General features: G+C 45.4%; 1 protein-coding gene across 1 annotated transcript in view; it reads left to right on the forward strand.

Annotated features, from left to right (window-relative positions):
• CWC22 (CWC22 spliceosome associated protein) overlaps positions 1 to 8,180 on the forward strand; it is a 97,815-nt gene extending 89,635 nt beyond the window's left edge. The window contains exon 17 of the mRNA XM_078603944.1: positions 5,935 to 8,180. Within this exon, the coding sequence (XP_078460070.1) occupies positions 5,935 to 7,865 (1,931 nt within the window). The 3' untranslated portion in view covers positions 7,866 to 8,180. The remainder of the gene's footprint in view (positions 1 to 5,934) is intronic.
• Positions 8,181 to 21,333: the final 13,153 nt, after the last annotated feature.

Raw genomic sequence — 21,333 nt, forward strand, 5'->3', positions numbered from 1 at the left:
TCATGTCTTGGATTTCATTCTGTAGGCACTCCTTGTTAAGTGAATTAAGTGCCATATATGAAGGTTGTTTGTTATTAATAACGTAGCATACACGCTGTGTCCTGTACAAAGCTGGCATGGTGCTGTGGAATTGATTTTGTACCCATCACGCGACAATTGAGGAGGTGTAGCAAGCCTAACGCTGAGTGAATACTGGGCTCTCTTTGTCCCATTACATTCTTGGTCCCATGTCCCATGCCCTAATTTTGTAACCCAACGGGCAAGCAAATTATTTTGACTGCTGGGTTGTCCTTGTCTGCATCGCCTCCAATGGTTGCACGGTGAGGTCACACACTGTGAGCTTGATTGAATATAATTGTAACGGCATTCTGACAGTGACTAAAGATCTCTGAACAGAACCATCTATCATGTTAGCAGCTCCGGTCGTCGCTGTGCCCGGCACACGCTTCGTCTTAGAACTCAGTGTTTTGCCGCTTCTTCTAAGCCGTGCGAAATCTCGCCAACAAAAAAAACAACACTTCAACCCATTTTATCTCACTGGGTTTAGCACGGATTACAGCAATGCATGTGTGGAATGACTATTCCATCTCCAAGGCATTGAAGCGCATAGAATTATATTTTTTATAGCTTGTTGCAGCTCCAAGGAAAACATGTAGCCCCCGTAAAAGATAATGATTAATAAAATCCTGAGGCCCGCTATTAAGGAGTCGTCCCCCCCCCTGATCGTCAGCCGCTGACCTCGAAATGCTAACGAGCTTATTTAAGTAATGAATGTGTGAAAACACTAATTGCATTATGATAAATATACTGCTACTTTAAAAAAGTGTAATTAATTTTGCATTATTCTTATTACATCCTTTTAATTTGAAGAAACAAAAATGATTGTAAGCTGTCATTTAAATTGCTTGATACATTTACCTTGACATTTTCGATTTTTATTTATCGAGTAATTATATACACCTAATATTTCGTGATTCTGAGCATTGTGCGTTGAATTTAATGTCGGAACTATATTTGATACATATACGTTTCTAAAAGATGCAATCATACAAAATAAAATTTGGACGAGATTGCATTTAGATATTCTACTTGCTTACAAACTAAGCAATGTAACCATGTGCAGTTGTCAGGGCTGTTATAATTATACCACAATTTATAATGCCAAATGGCAGGGCCATTTCTCAAACAATGAGTTCCGTAACAGTTCAGGGTGGATGTCATTTTTGCAATAAGTCACGAAGAGTTGGGTAGCTTTCTGCATTAGTCATGCATATAGAATTCCACAAACAGGGAATCTAAATTCAACATTTTTCTAATCCAAATGGAAAATAAAGACCGTGCGTGTGGTGTGCAATGTCAACAAATAGGTGCGTTTAAGAAAATTTACTTTCCATCTTCCTTTGACCTTGTGATAATCCTTGGAATAGAAATGTGTGAAAGTTAATGAGCACCAGGTGTTGGGCCTTAGGCAGCCTTTATCCGATCCTAATGGGCTGCGGTGGTTTGCACTGCCCCCGGTGCGCACGTGCGTGTGGCTTGTACAAATTGAGCAGCTCGCTTCACTCACTCGGCCTCTTCCGACATCTGTGAAAAAGGACATTTGGACATTTGTGAAAAAGAGCTTCATTGCTCGTCGGATTTCTCCAGGATAAAGATTCCGATTCTAAACTGTCGCCGCCTCCCAGACGTAGAATTTGCACAAGCACAGAGCCTGCGTTACCATTTCACTTAGAAAAAGCAGTTAATGCCGTTTTAAGTGCCGTCTGCTAATGAGCCCACAATGCGTATTATTTTGTTTTACTGTCCTCTCTGCTCGTGCTTTGACCGACTTCTTTAATGGACAGCATGATGACTGTGTAAATGAAGTTGTTTTTCTGTGGTAAATTTGTTTGTTGTTGCCAGCCAAAGTTTTAATTTAGCGTAAATATATTTTTCACAAGGCCATTTAGTCGTGTCAAATTTGAAATGCACGATTATTGCTTTATTATCGGCCTTTAAACAGCCCAAGAGTGTCACCCGCATTGTGTTGGCTGTATTTTCAATCGCGACTGCATATTACCGTAGCATGCACCACCGGCGCCAATATCGTTGTCATACTATGAAAATAATTCCTGGACCATGCAAAGAAGAAATCGACAAAAACATTAACCTTTCTTGAAGCTCAAATGTACCTTGATGGTTTATAGCATAAACTGTTCCTTTTAATAAGTACATTATAATATTACTAGGGGTTGTTCGGGGGCATTCCCGAACAACCATTTATGGCCTTCGGCCTTCGGCCAGGAAATTCACGAAAAAAATTGCACACGAACGACGCATTCACGCAAGTTTTAAAATGAAACATCTTTGAATTGTATTATGATTTAAATGAGATAATTGTATTTCTTCATAAAAAGCTTATATCATTTTACATCTGAAAGGCTTAATTGAAAACGACATTTCGTGTGAATTTTCTCTCGTCGTTAAGTATATGGCCTTGCTAGGGGTTCGGTTCGATGCGGACTTTCACCTGTTTGGCATTGCGGGATCGAGATAAGACGACATAGAGCTGTCTGTGCGAGAAGACTGCCGTCTGCAGATCGATTGCAACGTAATTGAACGTCTGTCCCTGCGCCTCCGTCGTTCATGCAGGGGGCGCGTAGGTTTGCAGCGCCCCCTGCATGAAAACGACGGAAAGTGCAGCGTTCATCACAGATAGATAAAGTTGTGCGCTTATTACAATATGATTTTTTACAAATGCACATTCTTATCTTTTGTTTTTTAAATTCCCCACCAGCCGCCTACGTGCAGCAATGTTAAGCTCTCGGTGTTAATGTTTCCCCACCCCTTTTTCAATTCCTCTTTAACTCTTATGTGCCTCAATTTCCTCACTTCATGTTCTGTTTGTCCTTTCATGCGTGCTCCCGCTTGACTGTTGTCTTGCCGTTAATTTTGTTCATTGGTTATCGTCCCTCTCCAGCAGCGTGGTCCCGCCAAAGTTCATTTGTTTTTCATAATACATTTTGTAATCTAAACTCAACAAAACTTGTTTTTTTATTTTAACCAGGCAAGCTGCCCCATGAGCTATTTATCTATTTTTTCAGAAACGACCTGGCCACAAATGATAGCTCAACGAAGTGACTTATCACGTGGAAAATTTCCAGCACGTGATATTTCTTCGCACCTTCAATTAGCACAGTTGGCTACGTACGGTGCGAAAAGAGCTCGGCATACATACTGTAAACGAATGTTTCTAAATGTGGAGCGAAAAACCGGAGAACCACGTGACCACAGGGAGCACATGCAAACTCCAAATATACAGGCATTGTCAGGGTCGGCATCGAATCCACGACCTCCTGCATGCCAGGCAAGGTAGTTATTATCTCGCGACCGCAGCACCAAATCAGTGGCTGCCGTCAAATTTGAGGCTGCTGCTGATGTTTTCCTTTTAATGACAAGCCTAAAATGTGCAGCTGCGAAAGCAACTGATGGCCTAAAGGAGAGAGCGCCTCGGAAGTTAACGTGGCTTCTTGACGAACTCTGCCATTGCCACATGATGAGCAGTAACCTCCTCCACGTCATGCCAACACATTGTTCGTGAATTGATCAAGTTAACTTTTCTGCAGACCAATACGAAATGCCTCTGAATTTTCTGAGGCACTTTAACACTGCTCCAGGAAAATCCAATAACCGGTTCAACATTGCCACAATTCGGTGACAGAGGCTCAAGAGTTGCTGAATGGCCAATGGCAAGTTTTCATTTTGGGGTTAAATCAAATTTTCGTAAAATGTTTTAACTTCATGTAAAAAAAAAATATATATATAGTGCAATACAATAAGATTATGGAGTTTCTCGGTACATTTTGAAAATGTCAACATAAACTGAAATATTGTGCCGTAAAAATCTAACCTGGTATATCTCCTGGCCTCTTGTTAATATTATAGTTATGTTTCTGCTTTCCGTGCCATATTTTTTTGTTTTCATAAATTGGACTCCTAATCGCTCTTTTGACGTATTGGGGCTTCAGAGGATCAATACTGCATCCTAATGATGCTTCAGCAGGTGGTTTCATCATTTCGCAGCACAGAGTTTATATTGACAACTAGCCCAATATATAGCATTTGCCCGGGGCTATTACATTTTGGGGACATTAAAGCTTTCCATTCTGGATACCATTTATATTGTTGCTCGCTTGGTGATTTGAAATTTACTAAACTATCCATGAATAGGTTTTTTTTGCATTAAGTGTATATGTTAGATTGAAGTTATTTTGAGTCAAATGGTACATGAATTTCGATTTAAAGCTTTCGTGACTGCAGGGATTCATCTTCTTGGTTCTTTCGGTAAAGTCACGTAGAAGGGAAATAATAAAATAATAAAAATAAAACATAAAATAATTCTCACGACGTTTCGGCCACAATGCAAGCAGCCGTCTTCAGGTGGAGAACAGGTCTGTCAAGTAGACAGAGTCTGAATGGCACGCCCCAGGCTTGGAGCGACTATTTATGCTGGGATGGAGGGGCGAAGAGCGCTTTGACAAAATAATTTGCATATCAAGAGGAATTTAGCATATTTATGGGAAATGCAGATATGCGATTAGTGCTACTTGTGAAATGTGTAGGAGGTTTGGCGAGGGGTTTAAAGTCATTATGCCCATGCATTATGCAGGATTAGCAGTATCAAAGGGAGGGAGTAAGGTTAGAATTAATAAAGGGAAGGAATGTTAATAATATGGCGCCGCAGCAACTAATATCCTTATTGACTATACATTGTCATATTACACTATGTTTTATTCTACCCACTGGGGCGTGCCATTCAGACTCTGTCTACTTGACAGACCTGTTCTCCACCTGAAGAAGGCTGCTTGCGTTGTGGCCGATACGTCGTGAGAATTATTTTATTATGTTTTATTTTTATTATTTTCCTTCTACGTGACTTTACCGAAAGAACCAAGAAGATGGTGCATGAATGTTTATTTTTAGAACATGCGCAACACTGCTGTTTAGTCTTTCTTGGCTTATGTAAGGGGAGACAAAATGCAACTGCACCCATACTGCCATGCTTGAGTAGTTAAATGTCACTGCCCTGTGTGTGTGGTACCTTTTATGGTATTTCTTCTCATTAGAACATATTTTGTCATTAAGAATTATTTTAATATGCCATGATGACATTTTCAGGCCATGCATCATAAGCTCCGAATTATGCAGGCATTGAAGCCAGTTCATTGGGCATTGTCTTTTCCGCACAGATGTTGGTAGGGAAGGTATGCGTCACAAGTCAGGACCCTTTAACAGCGAGTCTGAGTTGTGATCGATTGCCCAACTAAAATGAACCCATGCCAATAATAATTAGAATCGGCAGGAGGCTTTCTAAATTTAGAAATTGCATAGTTACGGCTGCAATTTGCTTTAATCAACCCGGGGCGTATTTGTCATTAACATGACTAAATTAAACATTTCCAGAATAAATTTCGATTTAAAGCTTTCGTGACTGCAGGGATTCATCTTCTTGGTTTTTTCGGTAAAGTCACGTAGAATGGAAATAATAAAAATACAAATAATAAAATAATTCTCACGACGTTTCGGCCACAACGCAAGCAGCCGTCCTCAGGTGGAGAACAGGTCTGTCGAGAAGACAGAGTCAGACAGAGTCTTCTCGACAGACCTGTTCTCCACCTGAGGACGGCTGCTTGCAGTGTCGCCGAAACGTCGTGAGAATTATGTTATTATTTTTATTATTTTATTATTTCCATTCTACGTGAAGATTTTCAGAATATTCTTAAGTCTCTGTTAATGCATCTACGTTATACACACATATTTTTGTCGGAGTATCCATGATACGCGCGCACTCTCTTCTGTCAAGGTGTGACGTGATGTGTAATGGCAAATGTGATAATACCTTAGATTTATTTGCGACTCATTTGTTCTGATCCTTGTCATTTCGTTTCACGACAGACGCCGCGAGTGCCAGGAAAAAGAGAAAAGGAAAAGTCGGAAAGGAAGACAAGCAAGTCTCCGGAAAGGGGAAGGCTCGGAAGAAAGATGCGAGCCAAACTAAGAAGACGAGTAGGCGAGGTAGGGAGGGCGATGAAGAGACTTCTCAAAGAGGGGATCGTAGGCAAAGGGAGGCCCAAAGAAGCGAGACAAATCTGGAAAGAGGAGAGAGGGGCGGTGATGCAGAGAGGGGGGAGGAGAAGCAGGAAAAACGCAGGGGTCACAGCGGAGAGACGAGCACCAAAGCAAAGCGCGGCGGCGGCAGAGGCGCCAGCCCTGATGAACGACGACACGGAGACTCGAGCCAGGAGAGGGATGTCGCAAGGAAGGATGGTGGTCGAGTCAAAGGTGGCGATCAAAAAGGAAAGAAAGATCAAAGCAAGGATAAGGGCAGCAACAGGCCGAGTAAAAGCGACGACGGGCAGAAGCATAGAGGTCGAGAACATGGCAGCAGTGCAAGCCCGCAAATCAACGATAAGGATCGACGGAGAAAGACAAATCAAAGTGTAGATGAGGAGCATGAAGAACCAAGGAAGTCCAAAAGACATGGGAAGAAGAAGAATGATCGGGAAAAGGATGACGTACAACCCGGACGGAAATCAAATCAAAGCGACGGCAAAAGGGCCCGACATGACACAAGCGATGAGGATGAGGAGGAGGACATGCAGAGAAGCAGAAGACGCAAGAAAGCTAGTGATGAGAAAGAGAGGAATGATGACGATGATGATGATCGTGGAAGGCATGAAGAAGGAAAGAAAAGTAATCACAAGGCAGATGGAAGTGGGAAGAGATCTGGCAGACCTGAAGAGACAACTGACAAACGAAAGGAGCATGACCATTCCAGTGACATGGAAATGGACAGGGGAAGATATAAACAGAATTCCAGAGAAAATAATCACATGAAGGTGCAGGAGACAGCCAGGAACATGTCCCCAGAACCCTTTCAAGACCGATCCCAAGACAGGCATAGGGAGAGAGCTCCAGTGGGAAATAGGGGTGGATCTCAGGACAGACACCAGGACAGAATTCAAGACCGACGTAGGGATAAATCAGAAGAAAGACATGTAGACGGATCGCAAGAGAAGCATAAGAATACATTTCCAGATAGACATCAAGAGAGATCCTCAGACAGACGCAGGGATAAATCTGCAGACAGACGCAGGGAGAAATCTCCAGACAGACGCAGGGAGAAATCTCCAGACGGACGCAGGGAGAGATCTCCAGAGAGACGCAAGGAGAAATCTCCAGAGAGACGCAAGGAGAAATCTCCAGACAGACGCAGGGAGAAGACTCCAGACAGACGCAAGGAGAAATCTCCAGACAGACACAGGGAAAGATCTCCAGAGAGACGCAAGGAGAAATCTCCAGAGAGACACAGGGAGACAACTCCAGACAGACACAGGGAGAAATCTCCAGGCAGACACAGGGAAAGATCTCCAGAGAGACGCAAGGATAAATCTGCAGACAGACACAGGGAGAAATCTCCAGAGAAACGCAGGGAGAAATCTCCAGAGAGACGCAGGGAGAAAACTCCAGAGAGACGCAGGGAGAAATCTCCAGACAGACGCACGGATAGATCTCCAGAGAGACGCAAGGATAGATCTCCAGAGAGACGCAAGGAGAGATCTCCAGAGAGACGCAAGGAGAGATCTCCAGAGAGACACACGGATAGATCTCCAGAGAGACGCAAGGAGAGATCTCCAGAGAGACACACGGAGAGGTCGCAAGACAGAACCAGAGACAAAGGTGAGGCAAAAGGAGGCAGGAAAAATGATGACAGCCGTTTGAGCAGGAAAGCAAGAGATCAAGAGAGGTCACGAGAGAGGGATCACCAGGGCAGACCCCGCAATCGAGAACGTGACAGTTCCCACGATCGCGATCGCCGCAGTTAGGAAAACATTCTTAAATATTTTTGTGAAAAGTTGTTTGCCTTTGTAATACCGTCACATCGTTATGCTTGAAAATGTGATAACATAACATGTTTATGTAAAATATTTTGTCATGTTCTTTGATATCCGAATGCATTCGGAAGTTTTTAGGGATGATGGTTGACATTTGTTGTGAATATCCTCGTGAAAAGGGGGGGGGGGGGGGGGGTGGCGTGTACCGATTGCGGGCCTAACTCTTTCACATTACCCTGTGACGTCTGTGTTTCCCCCCTTCCTCCCTTCTCCGCATGTTACCATAATAAAGAATTCTTAAACATGTCCTTGCTTTGCAACAACATCACTATCGCGTGACACAGCGGACCCTTCTGACCATACGGCATAAAAGCAAATGAGGTAATCTGGTCGTGCTGGAGGGCAATTGCAAAGAGAGTGGGTGGTCAAGATCGTCGTCTCTTGAGCTTGTAAACTGACCCTTTTCGCCCTTGACATGCACCTCGCCTCCATTTTTTTTTTACCTCTTCCATACGATTCAAAACCGATGACAAAACGATAGCAATTGAACAGCTGAATCTTTCGTCCCGTTTACCCTTGTGCTGGAAGTGTTTTTTTGTTCAAAGCGTACAATGGAGAATGCTTCTGTATTACCTTTTGTGTGCACAATGTCCTGCACGACATTTCGTTGTCAGTTGGTGAGGTGTTGACAGCTTTTGAGAGACGAGTGGAGATGAAAAGCTAAATGCAAATAAGATTTATAATTCGCAGAAACCATCTGGACACCCTAGTCCTCGGGTCAATTCCGTAGACTCATCCTGTCACGACGTCGTGCTATTGTGCCTGTGTTGATGGCTCCCTCGACTGCAATATAATGTGTCCATAAAATTGACATGCATTGCTCGGACATAGTATGGCGAAGGGGTATTCATTTTCCGCGTGTTAAATTGTTAATGTACATTGCTCTCTTGATTACAAAAATTATTTCCTGTAATTATTCAATTCTCACAGCGCCCGCATTTTATGACGCTTGTCCACTGCAGTAATGCCTCGGTGCATCAATGGCTAATTATACAATGGAGTGTGGTGTTCGATATTATTATATTGACTATGAAAGCCAGTACACGTGGGTTTTCTATACTATCAGTATTGATTGTGTCCACGTAAGGTCACCGATGGTTCGTGCTGCAGAAAAAAGGTCAGCCTTTTATTAAGCGGCTTCGAGTATTACAATCGAAGATCCACTTTAACATGATCATCAATACTGTACGTCCATTCACTCTATTGCATATAGACCTTGTGTGCATGCACGAAATTCCATTATCACCAAGTTTAATTGCTAATGTGAATCTTGATGTGTAAACCCACAATAAGAAACTGAATAAAAAATAGTCCATAGTACATTGTGTACAGGACACGTTCTGCAAACCATTTTGTTGTACACTAGAAATGCACCTGGCTCTCAAAGATAAAATGTTTTACAATGAGAATTCTACTGGGTATTTACATTTGTAGTCAATCATGCCTTTGCTATCTCGAAAATGGCCACATTGGATACCGGCTTATTAGGATAGATTGCTCATTTATGTTTTATCAATAAGTAAATCAAGGGTAAATGTGATTTATTTGTTTGCTCAGAACTTCCAAAGGCCAAGCAATGGGCCTGGCTGCGGTGTGTTTGTTGCACGCTGCCGCGGTCTTTCCTAAGATGAAAAAAAATATGAAGCATATGTAAAAGTGACTCAAGTAAACGTGACAAATGTGTTTCCCTACTTGTGGATGACGCCCTGGTTATAATGATTAGCACGCTGGCATTGCAATGCCAGAAGTCGTCAGTTTAATTTCTCCTGCCGTGTGCCCACCCAGCAGTATGCACCAGCAGGTCACGTGTGATGGGGTAAAGTGTGGGTCATGCCACATTTTCCCAAGACGTCTGCCCAGCCTGGCCAAGTTACCTTCTAGATGTTCTAGATTTGAAGCTTTCGTGACTGCAAGGATTCATACTGTTAGTTTTTTCGGTAAAGTCACGTAGGTAAAAAATTGAAATTAAAATTAATAAAAAATAATTTATACAAATTTTAATTTCAGTTTTTTACCTACGTGACTACACCGAAAAAACATAAGAGTATGAATACCTTCTAGATGGTCTCCGAGAACCCGGTTGTCTCTGCGAAGGAAAATAACAGAGACCGCTTTTTGTTTTCATACTCTTCTCGCAATCGTCCTGTACTCGGAACACTCAAACGAATAGATTTTGTAATAATAAAATGTCAACATAATGTATATTGTGATGTGTTTTTTTTTTTATATGCGATGGGATTTCAAAAATATATTTAAAGAATTGCACCTCCGATTATCACGGTGCGAAAGTCGTTCAACGTCCATTAACAGGAGCACAAGTTAAATGTCAAGTCTGCTGCTTTCGTTACTCCCATCTCTTTGCTCTCGAAAGCTGTTATTTCTTCCGAACTTCTTCGGCCGTTTTGATTAACTTCCGTGTTTGTGTCACGAACCGCAGAGTTATTGTTGGGGCAGAAAGGATCCCACCCAGCAGCTCGCCAGGAAACTCGAGGGATAGATTTTTTTTCTTATTATATAGGAGTATGATATGCTAAGGTCTGTCTTGAACAACAAAACAACCCAATTTTTCGATTTAAAGCTTTCGTGACTGCAATGATTCATCTTCTTGGTTCTTTCGGTAAAGTCACGTAGAAGGGAAATAATAAAATAATACAAATTATTTCCCTTCTACGTGACTTTACCGAAAGAACCAAGAAGAGAAAAAAAAACAACCCAATGTTTTTCATCGTCTTATAATGTGACAAGATCAAATGCATTAAAATACACAGGTACACTATTGTTGAATGAAAGTGATCTAGTATCCATACATATTTTGTCATCTTACATTTTGGTAGTTTACATTGACTTAAATGTTTATTATCTTTCTCTTGAGACCTTTTGCCAAACACTTGTAAGTAATTAGTAATCAATGCAAACCCATCTGTGACATTGCAGTAAAAAAATAATACACATGGCGAATACCTGCGGGGCGATGACCTTTTAATATCAATCAGCTGTGATCAACTGAATAATTTTTGCTCCGGTTTTATATTTCATTAGGAAACTTACAAATAACAAAATCAGCCGCCAGATTTTTTCAAAAGCACAAAGTGATTTCTCTGCTGCCACGACAACAAATTGCACTTGGCGTATGCAGACCTTTGTTTTTCTGTGCAGTGATTCTCTAAAATAGTGCCTAGTCTGCTGCTTTTTTCCACCGTCCATTGTTTATTGTAACTGGGTTAGTGGGCCAAAATGCTGAGTTGTGCAATTTTAGCAGCACTTGAATAGAGATCAGAATGCAGTCCTGTGCTTTTGACAAGAATACAAAACTGGAATTCAGATAATATAACGGTGTACGTTAAGCAACAGAATAATACCGAAATCTTCGGATTATAAAACACCTTTTCCCCTTAAATTTAGATTTAAAGCTTTCGTGACTGCAGGGATTCATCTTCTTGGTTCTTTCGGTAAAGTCACGTAGAAGGGAAATAATAAAATAATAAAAATATTAATAAAAATTCTCACGACGTTTCGACTACAACACAAGCAATCATCATCAGGTGTGAAATCCACTTTTTCCAAATTTTCTTGCTGTGGATTTCACACTTGATAATGATTGCTTGTGTTGCAGTCGAAACGTCGTTAGAATTTTTATTGTTTCATATTTTTATTATTTCCCTTCTACATGACTTTACCGAAAGAACCAAGAATATGAATACCTTTTCCCCTTGTTTGTTTTATAAGCAACATATGGGGGGTGCGTATTATAATCTGGTAGATGTGTGTGTGTGTGACCAGACTGATTTAAATATTGACACTGGATACCATTTTCGGGTGCGGCTTCCTTTCTGGAGCGTCTTATCATAATACAGAGAATTCGGTACACAATGGTAAAGTTGAATTTGGCCACACAAAATGCACCTTTAGACATCTGCGCTACCAACTCCCTGCCTTTTATTCAAATCTAAGCTCAACGAAGACTACTTTTGTACGCGTAAGTTATTTCATATGGTGGGCGGTTAATCAGCAACGTGAATATGTTCGTGGCGTGAGCCAGTGGATGGCATCAGGAGTAGCCACGTGAATATCTGAAATTCTGCCAGTGAATGATTGAAGCTGTCAGCAGTGTTAATGTGGACTACAAACCGATGAAAGACCCCTCTAATATAGAAATTCATGTCATGATCTTATGTTTTCTTGATTCTCCACGTTGCACATTTCCACTTTCTGTACGTCTTCAGGTGCAACTGCATATGAGATGCTCCATACATCCAGCTTGTCAAAATAACAATAACTGGCTTTTATTTATGCTCGTTTGCTAAGTTACCAATGTATCATTCATTCATGTTCAAACCCCGTTCAACCGTTCTTTGACGTCAACGCGAACCGCTTTTCCGACGACACGTTAAATAGCCTATGAATAGGGATACATTTGGAACACGTTGCGCATTGAGACTTTAATTAAGTCACACCTCCCCCCTAATTTTTTTTTTAAATCTGCGTTTGAAATTTTAACACAGAACCCCACCACACATTCATGCTGAAAATAATCAGACGTGTGGGAGGAAGTGATTCCGTGTGGTGCCAACCGTGCATAAATTCGGGCACAATTTGTCCTCCACGCACCTCACCCACTCTTGGCACGCGTCCGTGACATTTCGCGTGTTCGCGTGCCATTCGACGTACGCGTGATGTGGATTCGTGTCCCGCCACTTAAAACGGTCAATTTAAATGAGGGTGACTTCAGCTGTATTTAACAATCAGTTGGGTTTTAAAAGAAAACCAATATATACACATTGTGTGAAAGTCATAACGGTTGAAAATATTTGCGTCGTCGGTCTTCAAGTTGACTATCGGGCAATTGCAGTCTTCTTTCTTGCTGCTCATTACTTTTCTGATACGTTCTTCGTCAATAACGAGTGTGCGTGGTAGATATGGAATAGGGAGTGGGTGGGTGCAGTGGCGGAGCCAGGATGTTCAGGTAGGGGGTTTGGCAACCCCTCCAGCAATGAAAAATGATAGAGGAGTTGTTAGTAAGTAAGGTATTGTGCCTTGCTTTTTATTCGACGCGTGTGCGGCGATGGCACAGCCATCGATCGAGGGTCGAATTCTAACCGCGTTGTGTGATCGGCATCGCGCTCGCTGAAGGTGAATGCTTTCAGGGAAGTCGTGGACTGTATACGCAACTGCGCACAATTCTGTGAGTCACTTAGAACTGCTTTGCCGTTACTTATTGCCAATTATGGACTCAGACTATTGTCCTATCATCTCATAGAGTCCCTGGCACGTAATAATATGCTACACAGTGGCAGTGGGGGTCGCAAAATGCCGATTTATTACTAATAAACCCCAATGATCTGATCGAAATTGGGGATTTCGATCGGATCATTGGGGTGGAAGGGGGGGGGGGCCTTTGTTGAAATGAAGTTTGCCCAGCAGTAGGAGTGAATGGTCGACCATGTAGACGATGCGACCATCAAAGGTTCAGCGGCCCTTGGAGTGGTGCAGCCACGAATCCTAAACCGTCGACGACATCGTGAGCACTCCGCTGTTGTCTTCACTCCTTTAAAGTGAGGAGTGGGACGAGATCCACTCTGCTTCTGAAAAGACAATTGAGTGGATAACAAATCTAAAATTACATCTTTAACGCAGCACGAAGTTCCAGGCGTAGATCAACAACGTCGTGCATGACGGTGGGGGGGGCGTTAGCAGCATTTCGCTCACTGCACGCTCTGAGTTTGATCGTGGGCCACGGCTGTCATCAGTGGTAAGTGATTACCAAACCGGCCCTGGCCTTCACTTCACCCCCCCCCCTCTCTCCACCTTTCACCAACTCACACTCGCCGGCGAGGTTTGGTCAAAGAATCCCCGCGACGGACACTGTTGGGGAAGGCCTTAATTCAGCCAATGATTGACAAAGGGGGCGTAATTTGAAAATGAATTGATTGAATAATGATTATGATCTCATATAGTCGATGGAGAGCGACTATTAGAGATCCATGGACCATATAACTTCACACTGCCCCCGAATATAGATTTTGAAAAAGGGAGGCGTATCTGCAATCCACCAGCTTGCAAAGCAATCGAATGGCTAAATCACTTAAGAGACGAATTGATTTCACAAATGCGCATGCCACAAATATGGCAATCGTTTGAGTATTGAACAGCATTCATTGAATGGACCAAAAATAGCCGACAGGTGATAAGGGTTAATGTGGAGACTTGCTCGCTTACGTACAGCAGAGCCCCAGCCCACACGGTTCAATCCGTTCAGCACCGGGCTCGGCTACAGTGATTGAACACTGGCGCCGTGCGGTTACGGAGAAGCTCAGCGTTGCAGCCTGCGTGTGTGTGTGTGAGAGGTGGTGTGTGTGTGAGAGGTGGTGTGTGTGTGAGAAGCAGTGTGTGTGTGAGGCGGTGTGTGTGTGTGTGTGAGAGGCGGTGTGTGTGTGAGAGGTGGTGCGTGTGTGAGAAGCAGTTTGAGAAGCGGTGTGTGTGGGAGGCGATGTGTGTGTGTGCGGCACGGGCTAGAGAAGAGATGGAGTGATGTGGTACAGGAGGACGTGGAGCTGAGTGGACTTGCCGATGACTGGTACCAGCGGTGTCAACATCGACCTCTGTGGAGGAGGAGGCTCGTGAAGGACGCTGCTACTGGGCAGTTGGAGGCAGTCGCCCTCCAACAACAACAGAGGGCAAAGGAGCGACGCTCACAACAATGAGCGGAGCCCCGGGTGGCTAAAGCACAGCAAGTTGGAACAGTAGGGGGCAAGGGTGGTGCATCGGCCACTCATCTCGGTCATCTCAGTCAGTCGACCCGTGGCACCTGGGTCTGCCCCGTGACCTCCTGCCAGCGGGCGTTCGACACTTCACGTGGCCTCAACGTGCACCTAGCCTGGCACAAGCGTCGTTGTGACGTCACCGCCACTTAGTGGCGAATGGCGGTTGTTGTGTGTGGGGGGGGAGCCGAAGTGAAGCCGGTTAATGACCCGAGTTCGATTCCCGCTCACGGCCATCACCAGCGACGATAATTATCTGAACCCGCCCTGGGCCTCCCCCTAGGTGGACTCGGCCTCAAGTGAATTTCTGGTTGCGTTGTGTAAACATCGCCACTGGGGGAGACAAAGGCGGTCGGGCGTGGTACTGGCCATCCCCCCCCCCTGCTACTCGCTAACAGCACTTGCCCCAACAGTCTGTTGAGGCTACACGGAGGGGCTTTGTCTTTGTGTGTGTGGAGGGGCGCGGGTCAGCACAATACTCTGCTGACCCCCCCCCCCCCCCCCACACGCATCACTTCGCCTGCCCCCCAAACGCCTCTTTCCACCCTCCTTGTCCCCAAGCTCTTTCTTCCATCAGAGGCATGCGGCACAGCCAGCCCTCGACTGCCAGGCTATCTTCATTGCAGCATTTCCCCAACTGCCGTCCTTGTGATCCAACAACAACATCACACAATGTCCACCTTGTTGTCCACGCATTGTCAACAGTCTCGTGTCAAATAGAGATGAAGTGCTTACGCGCGACACACGCGCCTGATGATTGGCAAACATGTCCCCCAAGTCTGCGTATAGAGAGCGAGAGTTTGCTGATTCGAATTGCGTGACACAGGGCAAGTGTATGGACGTACACGTGTTACCTCCTCGTGCGAAAGCCGTGCCGGCCTTCATAGGTGCTCGCAAACAGCACTTGCACCCAACAGTCTGTTGAGGCTACACGGGGGGGGGGGAGAGGGGGGGATCGTTGTCTTTGTGCGTGTGTCACAAGTGACGTAGTGGAGAGAACGTTGATTCAAATTAAGATAGAGATCGTTGTCTGTGTGTGCGTGTGTGTCACAGGCGACTTACAAGAGCACCGCATCAAATGGAGATAAGAGATCTGTGCCTCTCACGTGACGTTGGGGGGAAGCACCGATTATAATTAAGATAAAATGTTTTGGGGTCTATTGCGTGTACGTGTTACTGTTACTATGAATGACGAATGCCTGGACCGGTCCTGGACGCTCGCCTAGGTCAACTAAGCCTTAAATGAGTACCTGGGGCAGTGCGTGTACATTATAAATGGGGAGACAAAGGCGGCCGGGCGCGGTGCTGTGCACATACCCCATTGTGTATGTGTGTGTGTGCCTTGCAGGCCTTTAAAAGGTGCTCGCTAACAGCACTTGCCCCAATAGTTCATTGTTGTGACACGTGGCAGAGAGCTCTGGTTCAAAATAAATTCCTGCTAAATTGTAATCGACGCTCTCCACGTGACGTGCGACGTGTTTACCAACCATCAGGCGCGTGTAGCGACTTAGTTTGTATTTGGAAGAAGCATGGAGTTTGTGTACGCGGCTCGCTACCCAAACCCGCCGAGTGTCTGTGTGGGGCTGTCCATAAATGACGTCACGCGATTTTGGACGATTTTTGACCTCTCCCCCCCCTTCGTCACACGGCGTTACAAATAGTCAGACCCCCCCTCAAATATGAAGTCACAAAGCTCTGCCACACCCTCCCCCCCCCAAAAAAAAACATGCTTCAAATCGCTTTAAACTATTGTCATTGTAGTGCGTATTTAATGTGACGCTGCACTCTGATGTTGTAGGAGAAAACATAAAAAAGTATATTTAAGTAGAACGTGTTGTCTACATTTATTTAAACTTGCGCATTTTTCGTGACGTCACATTTCTCAACCCCCCCCCCCCCTCGTCACACATCGTCACAAATGTCTGACCCCCCCCCCCCACCCAGGTGCGTGACGTCATTTATGGACGGCCCCTGTGAACTGCAATGCCCATCACCCTTACGGACACTTCTGAATGTCCCCACGAGGCAGGTAGACGCAGTGAAAGCCTTGCCAGGTGCTGCTGGAGAAGTGATAACAACGAGGCGAGCGGTCAGAGCCCCGGAGATCCAAGTTAGATTCCCAACCAAGTCCGACGGTTCGGGGGGCAGCCTGGGGGGGGGGGGCGAATTACATCTGTCTAAAATTCTGCCCGCGCGTTTCAAGCTGTTTAAGTTTAATTAACGAGGTGGAGAACGCACGAAACGGGTCACTACATTTACAAAAGCTTCAGCAACTAATGCTGATGATGTATGTCAAACAAGGCAACCAATGGGTGCCTTACTCCTTGGTTCTTTCGGTAAAGTCACGTAGAAGGGAAGTAATAAAATAATAAAAATAAAAATAATGAAATATTATGTTTTATTTTTATTATTTTTTATTATTTTATTACTTCTCTTCTACATGACTTTACCGAAAGAACCAAGAAGATGAATCCCTGCAGTCACGAAAGATTTAAATCGAAAAGTGAGTATTATTGTTTTGAAGTCAAAACATTGTTTTTTCCTCAAATGAACATTGAGGCGGTGCCCATCTGCTCTCTACATACCGGAGCCGGTTTGCAGGCAATTCCACATCCCTGTGGCAGGAGAGGCGAGTCTCTACATCGGACGACCGCTGATCACTCCTCAATGGGAATACTACGCTTTTATTAATCAGTATTCGTTCAAGCACTGATTAGGCCAATTGCGTGGCTTTAAATGGCTCCACTCGGAATGTCTCCCATATTCCCTCAACACGGCAGACATAATGTGCTCGCTGATGCGCACATGCACCCTTCCTTATGCTAATGTGCGCCGCGCTCGGAAGACAATAAGCGGGTGGGGGTGGGGGGGGTCTTTACGATGAAAATCCCCTGCCCCCCCCCCTACTCCACACCCCCCCTCCCAACCCCTTCAGACCGATGCGAAATCGGGGACGCGTGCTCGGGGAGAGAGACCATCTCGGAGAATCCTCTCTCGCACGATACCAACGAGGATTCTGTCGAGCTAAGCAAAGATTAAAGGAGGGAGGTGAACATGAATGCCCCGAGATAGCTGAAGGGGGCGGGGGGGCGGGGGGAAGGTGGGTGGCGGGGGGCGGGGGGAAGGGGGTGGGGGGGAGCGGGGGGAAGGGGGTGGGGGCGGGGGGAAGGTGGGTGGGGGCGGGGGGAAGATGGGGGTGGGGGTGGGGAGGCGGGGGGGGAAGGTGGGGGTGGGGGAAGGTGGGGGCGGGGGGAAGGTGGGGGTGGGGGCGGGGGGAAGGTGGGGGTGGGGGCGGGGGGAAGGTGGGGGTGGGGGTAGTGGGGCGGGGGGGGGAAGGTGGGGGGCGAAGGGAAGGTGGGGGGCGGGGGGAAGGTGGGTGGGGGGCGGGGGGAAGGTGGGGGGGGGGGCGGGGGGAAGGTGGGGGTGGGGGGTAGTGGGGCGGGGGGGGGAAGGTGGGGGGCGAAGGGAAGGTGGGGGGCGGGGGGAAGGTGGGTGGGGGGCGGGGGGAAGGTGGGGGGGGGAAGGTGGGGGGAAGGTGGGGGGAAGGTGGGGGGGGGAAGGTGGGGGGGGGGGAGGGTGGGGGGCGGGGGATGCCTCTCGACGATGTTTCAGAAAAAAGAATGTCCGCAGTCTGTAGGGTTTTGGAGAAAACGGAATGCCCATTGGCTCGCATGGGGAATTCGGAATGCCCGTCGACTTTATTGGGCTAAACAAAATGCCTCTAGACGATAATGGGGGAAACGAAATACCGATATACTATAATGGATTAAACGAAAAACCCAAACGTGCTTGTGTGACCATTGGATCGGTCCTCTCAGCATGCCTTGCATGTCACACATCACCGGAGAGCATGTGTAATTCATCACAACAACCTTGGTTTAATATCACCGAGACTACATTTTGTGACCATATTGTAGGCAGCAGCAGGGCAATGGGACAGCTTCTTCGTGGTTTCATCGAGATTAGGAATCATCAGTGCAGTAAATACATCACACACATCTCACCCGCAACACACTCTTCTCTGTCCGTTAAAAAAATTAACCCGTAAAAACAAAGTTTTTCACTATAAATACTTTATATGCGTGGCGGCTAGAGTCCTCTCGTCCTCTGGCTTGAGATGGCTGCCACCTATGGGTCAGATGATTGCCTGCCACCATTAAGCAATTGGTAATTACATATAATTTATTTTTTCCTAAAAGTGTAAAATTTTGGAAAAAGAATTTTCACGAAAATAAATTGTCACGCACAACGAGTCTGTGTGCAAAATGTCAGCTCGATTGGATCACGGGAAGTGGGTTAAAAAACGACCGAAAGATTTGCACGGTCGTAAGCGCGCAAGCAAGCAAGCAAGTGAACTTAATATAAAGGATTTAAAAATGTTGTGCCGGTGGACTCCGCAAACGCCGCGGGTTTCCTCAAAGCGGATTTTCGCGAGCAGTTGATTAAATGATTGGAGAACAATAGGCTAAGTTTCGTGCCATCAGCTCGTGCTGCTGGGCTAGAGCCAGACCGGTTCTCCGGGGAGGCTGCGTCGAGTTTATGTTGGCTGGCAAACCCCGGGGTGAGAGCTCACTGCCAAGCGGACCTGAAGCTTGCGCGCGACTTCCCTGCTTGGCGATGTGGCGGGCGAGGATGAAGCCACGGTTTTCTGGGAGGCTCTACTGAGATGTGCGGCTAAGTCGCAGCCACCACGAGTGGCCCACGAAATTTGAATCCCCTGCCGGTGCCGGGCTGCGACATTCAACATCCTAGATTTGAAGCTTTCGTGACTTGCAAGGATTTATATTCTTAGGTTTTTTCGGTAAAGTCACGAAGGTAAAACATTACATTTAATAAAAGTAAAATAAAATAAAAAATCACGACGTTTCGGAGGCAACACAAGCTTCCGTCTTCAGGTGGAACCGTCACAGCCACGACAGCTGTATCAAGTAAATGAGATTTTATTTTATTTTACTTTTATTAATTTTAATGTTTTACCTACGTGACTTTACCGAAAAAACCTAAGAATATTCAACATCCTGGCGTTTGGCCAGGGTGGTGAAGTATGGTCAAACAGAACCCCCCCCCCCCCATGACCGACAAAGCACGAGGATACCTTGATCTATCAGTAGAATGCTGTTGTGGAGTGACTCATGCAGCCAGCTATGGCTGCAGAGTTTGGTGGTACATGTTGTTTACGTCGTTTATTGTGAAAATTCGGTCACAGTTCCTATGATCACTGTTTCATTGCTTATGGCTTTATTTTGGTGATTTTCGAAAAAATTTTGGTTTGGCCATGTTTGTTTGTTGTAGTACAGAGTTAGACTGATGGCCTTAATCTAAGTTGTCTTGTGGTTGTTGTTGTTTGACTTGAATCCCACTGAGATTTTTGCACACAGTGTTGGTGTACGGTGCTTTTTCTGCAATATTTCGCTGTCTTTTCTTGGATTTTCTGTTTGCACATAGTCACTTTAAGATGTTTTCTTGTTCATGTTTTTGTGTTTGTTACGGTTGCACCCGATTCAAGAGCCGAATGGCTCACATGGCTATACCTAATAAATGAACTTGAAACTTGAAACTTGAGATTGACAAAGTGCCTTGGACGTCATCGTCATTACAGCTGGTAAACCTGAAAAAGATGTACGAAGGCAGGCTGCGAGGAATGCGGTTACGTGTTTACCCTCCGTTGGAGCGTGAGGACACATTGGATTTGAAAATGATATTTATGCACAGGTTACCCATGCCCACTCTGTACGCTGACCTCATTGATGTTTGGAGAACGGGTCACAGGGTTTGCCTTTGAAAGCCACCCCCCTTATTATAGCGAACCTGCCGAGCTCAGCGCAATGTCATTTTCAGGGTGAACTCTCCCACGCGTGTAACCCCCCCCCCCCCGTGCACCCAGCGTGTGTGCTCTCCTCTCGGCAGAGCCAACCCCGTGAAATCCGGCCACTGAAGGCAAATCGATCGCTGTCAACGTTCACGTTAGTTCAATTCGCCTCGATTTTCAAATGGATATAGCCGACTCAAGGCTGTGCATGCATCTCATTGTCCGTGGTTAAACCCAGAGCTTCGAGCGTTTTCTCGCTCATGTGCTCAGTTAAATAATAATAATAATTCACGGCACGTTGTCAATCTACTGCTGGAATGATGGATTCGCCACGTCGTGTTGGTCGTATGGCTTGCTTGGCCAAAATAAAAAAAAAGTGCACAAAACTGTCCTATAAGGGAAACGTATCTTATAGATGACGTTTAGGACAAAAAACTAAAGTCATCATTCTGGTCGGTGTGGGTCGGTTCTGATACCAATTGCCAACTCATGTTAATTGTGGCCGGGAATGGAACTCAGGTCGCCGGGTTCATAGCGTCGTGCGCTAATAATTACGCCACCGCTCATTTCCCCCCAGTCTTCAAATGAGTAATTGTTTGCGTTGAAACCCGCAGCCGATGATGCAGAAATCCGATTTTCGTGCTTTGTGCGCATAGGACGTGATAAATTATCATTGTTGATCACTCGTCACGGCCGTTTGGCAATCCACTGCTATATGGCCTCCTCAGCCATGAGTGTTGTGTGACCATACCTCACCACCACGATGGACATTACGGGTTGGTGAATTGGGGGTGGGGGGAGCTGCAACTGATGCGAGCCGCGATAGGGAACG

The sequence above is a fragment of the Lampetra planeri genome, chromosome 21 (genome assembly GCF_965212315.1).
Source record: "Lampetra planeri chromosome 21, kcLamPlan1.2.h2, whole genome shotgun sequence".
NCBI classification, from domain to species: Eukaryota; Metazoa; Chordata; class Hyperoartia; order Petromyzontiformes; family Petromyzontidae; genus Lampetra; species Lampetra planeri.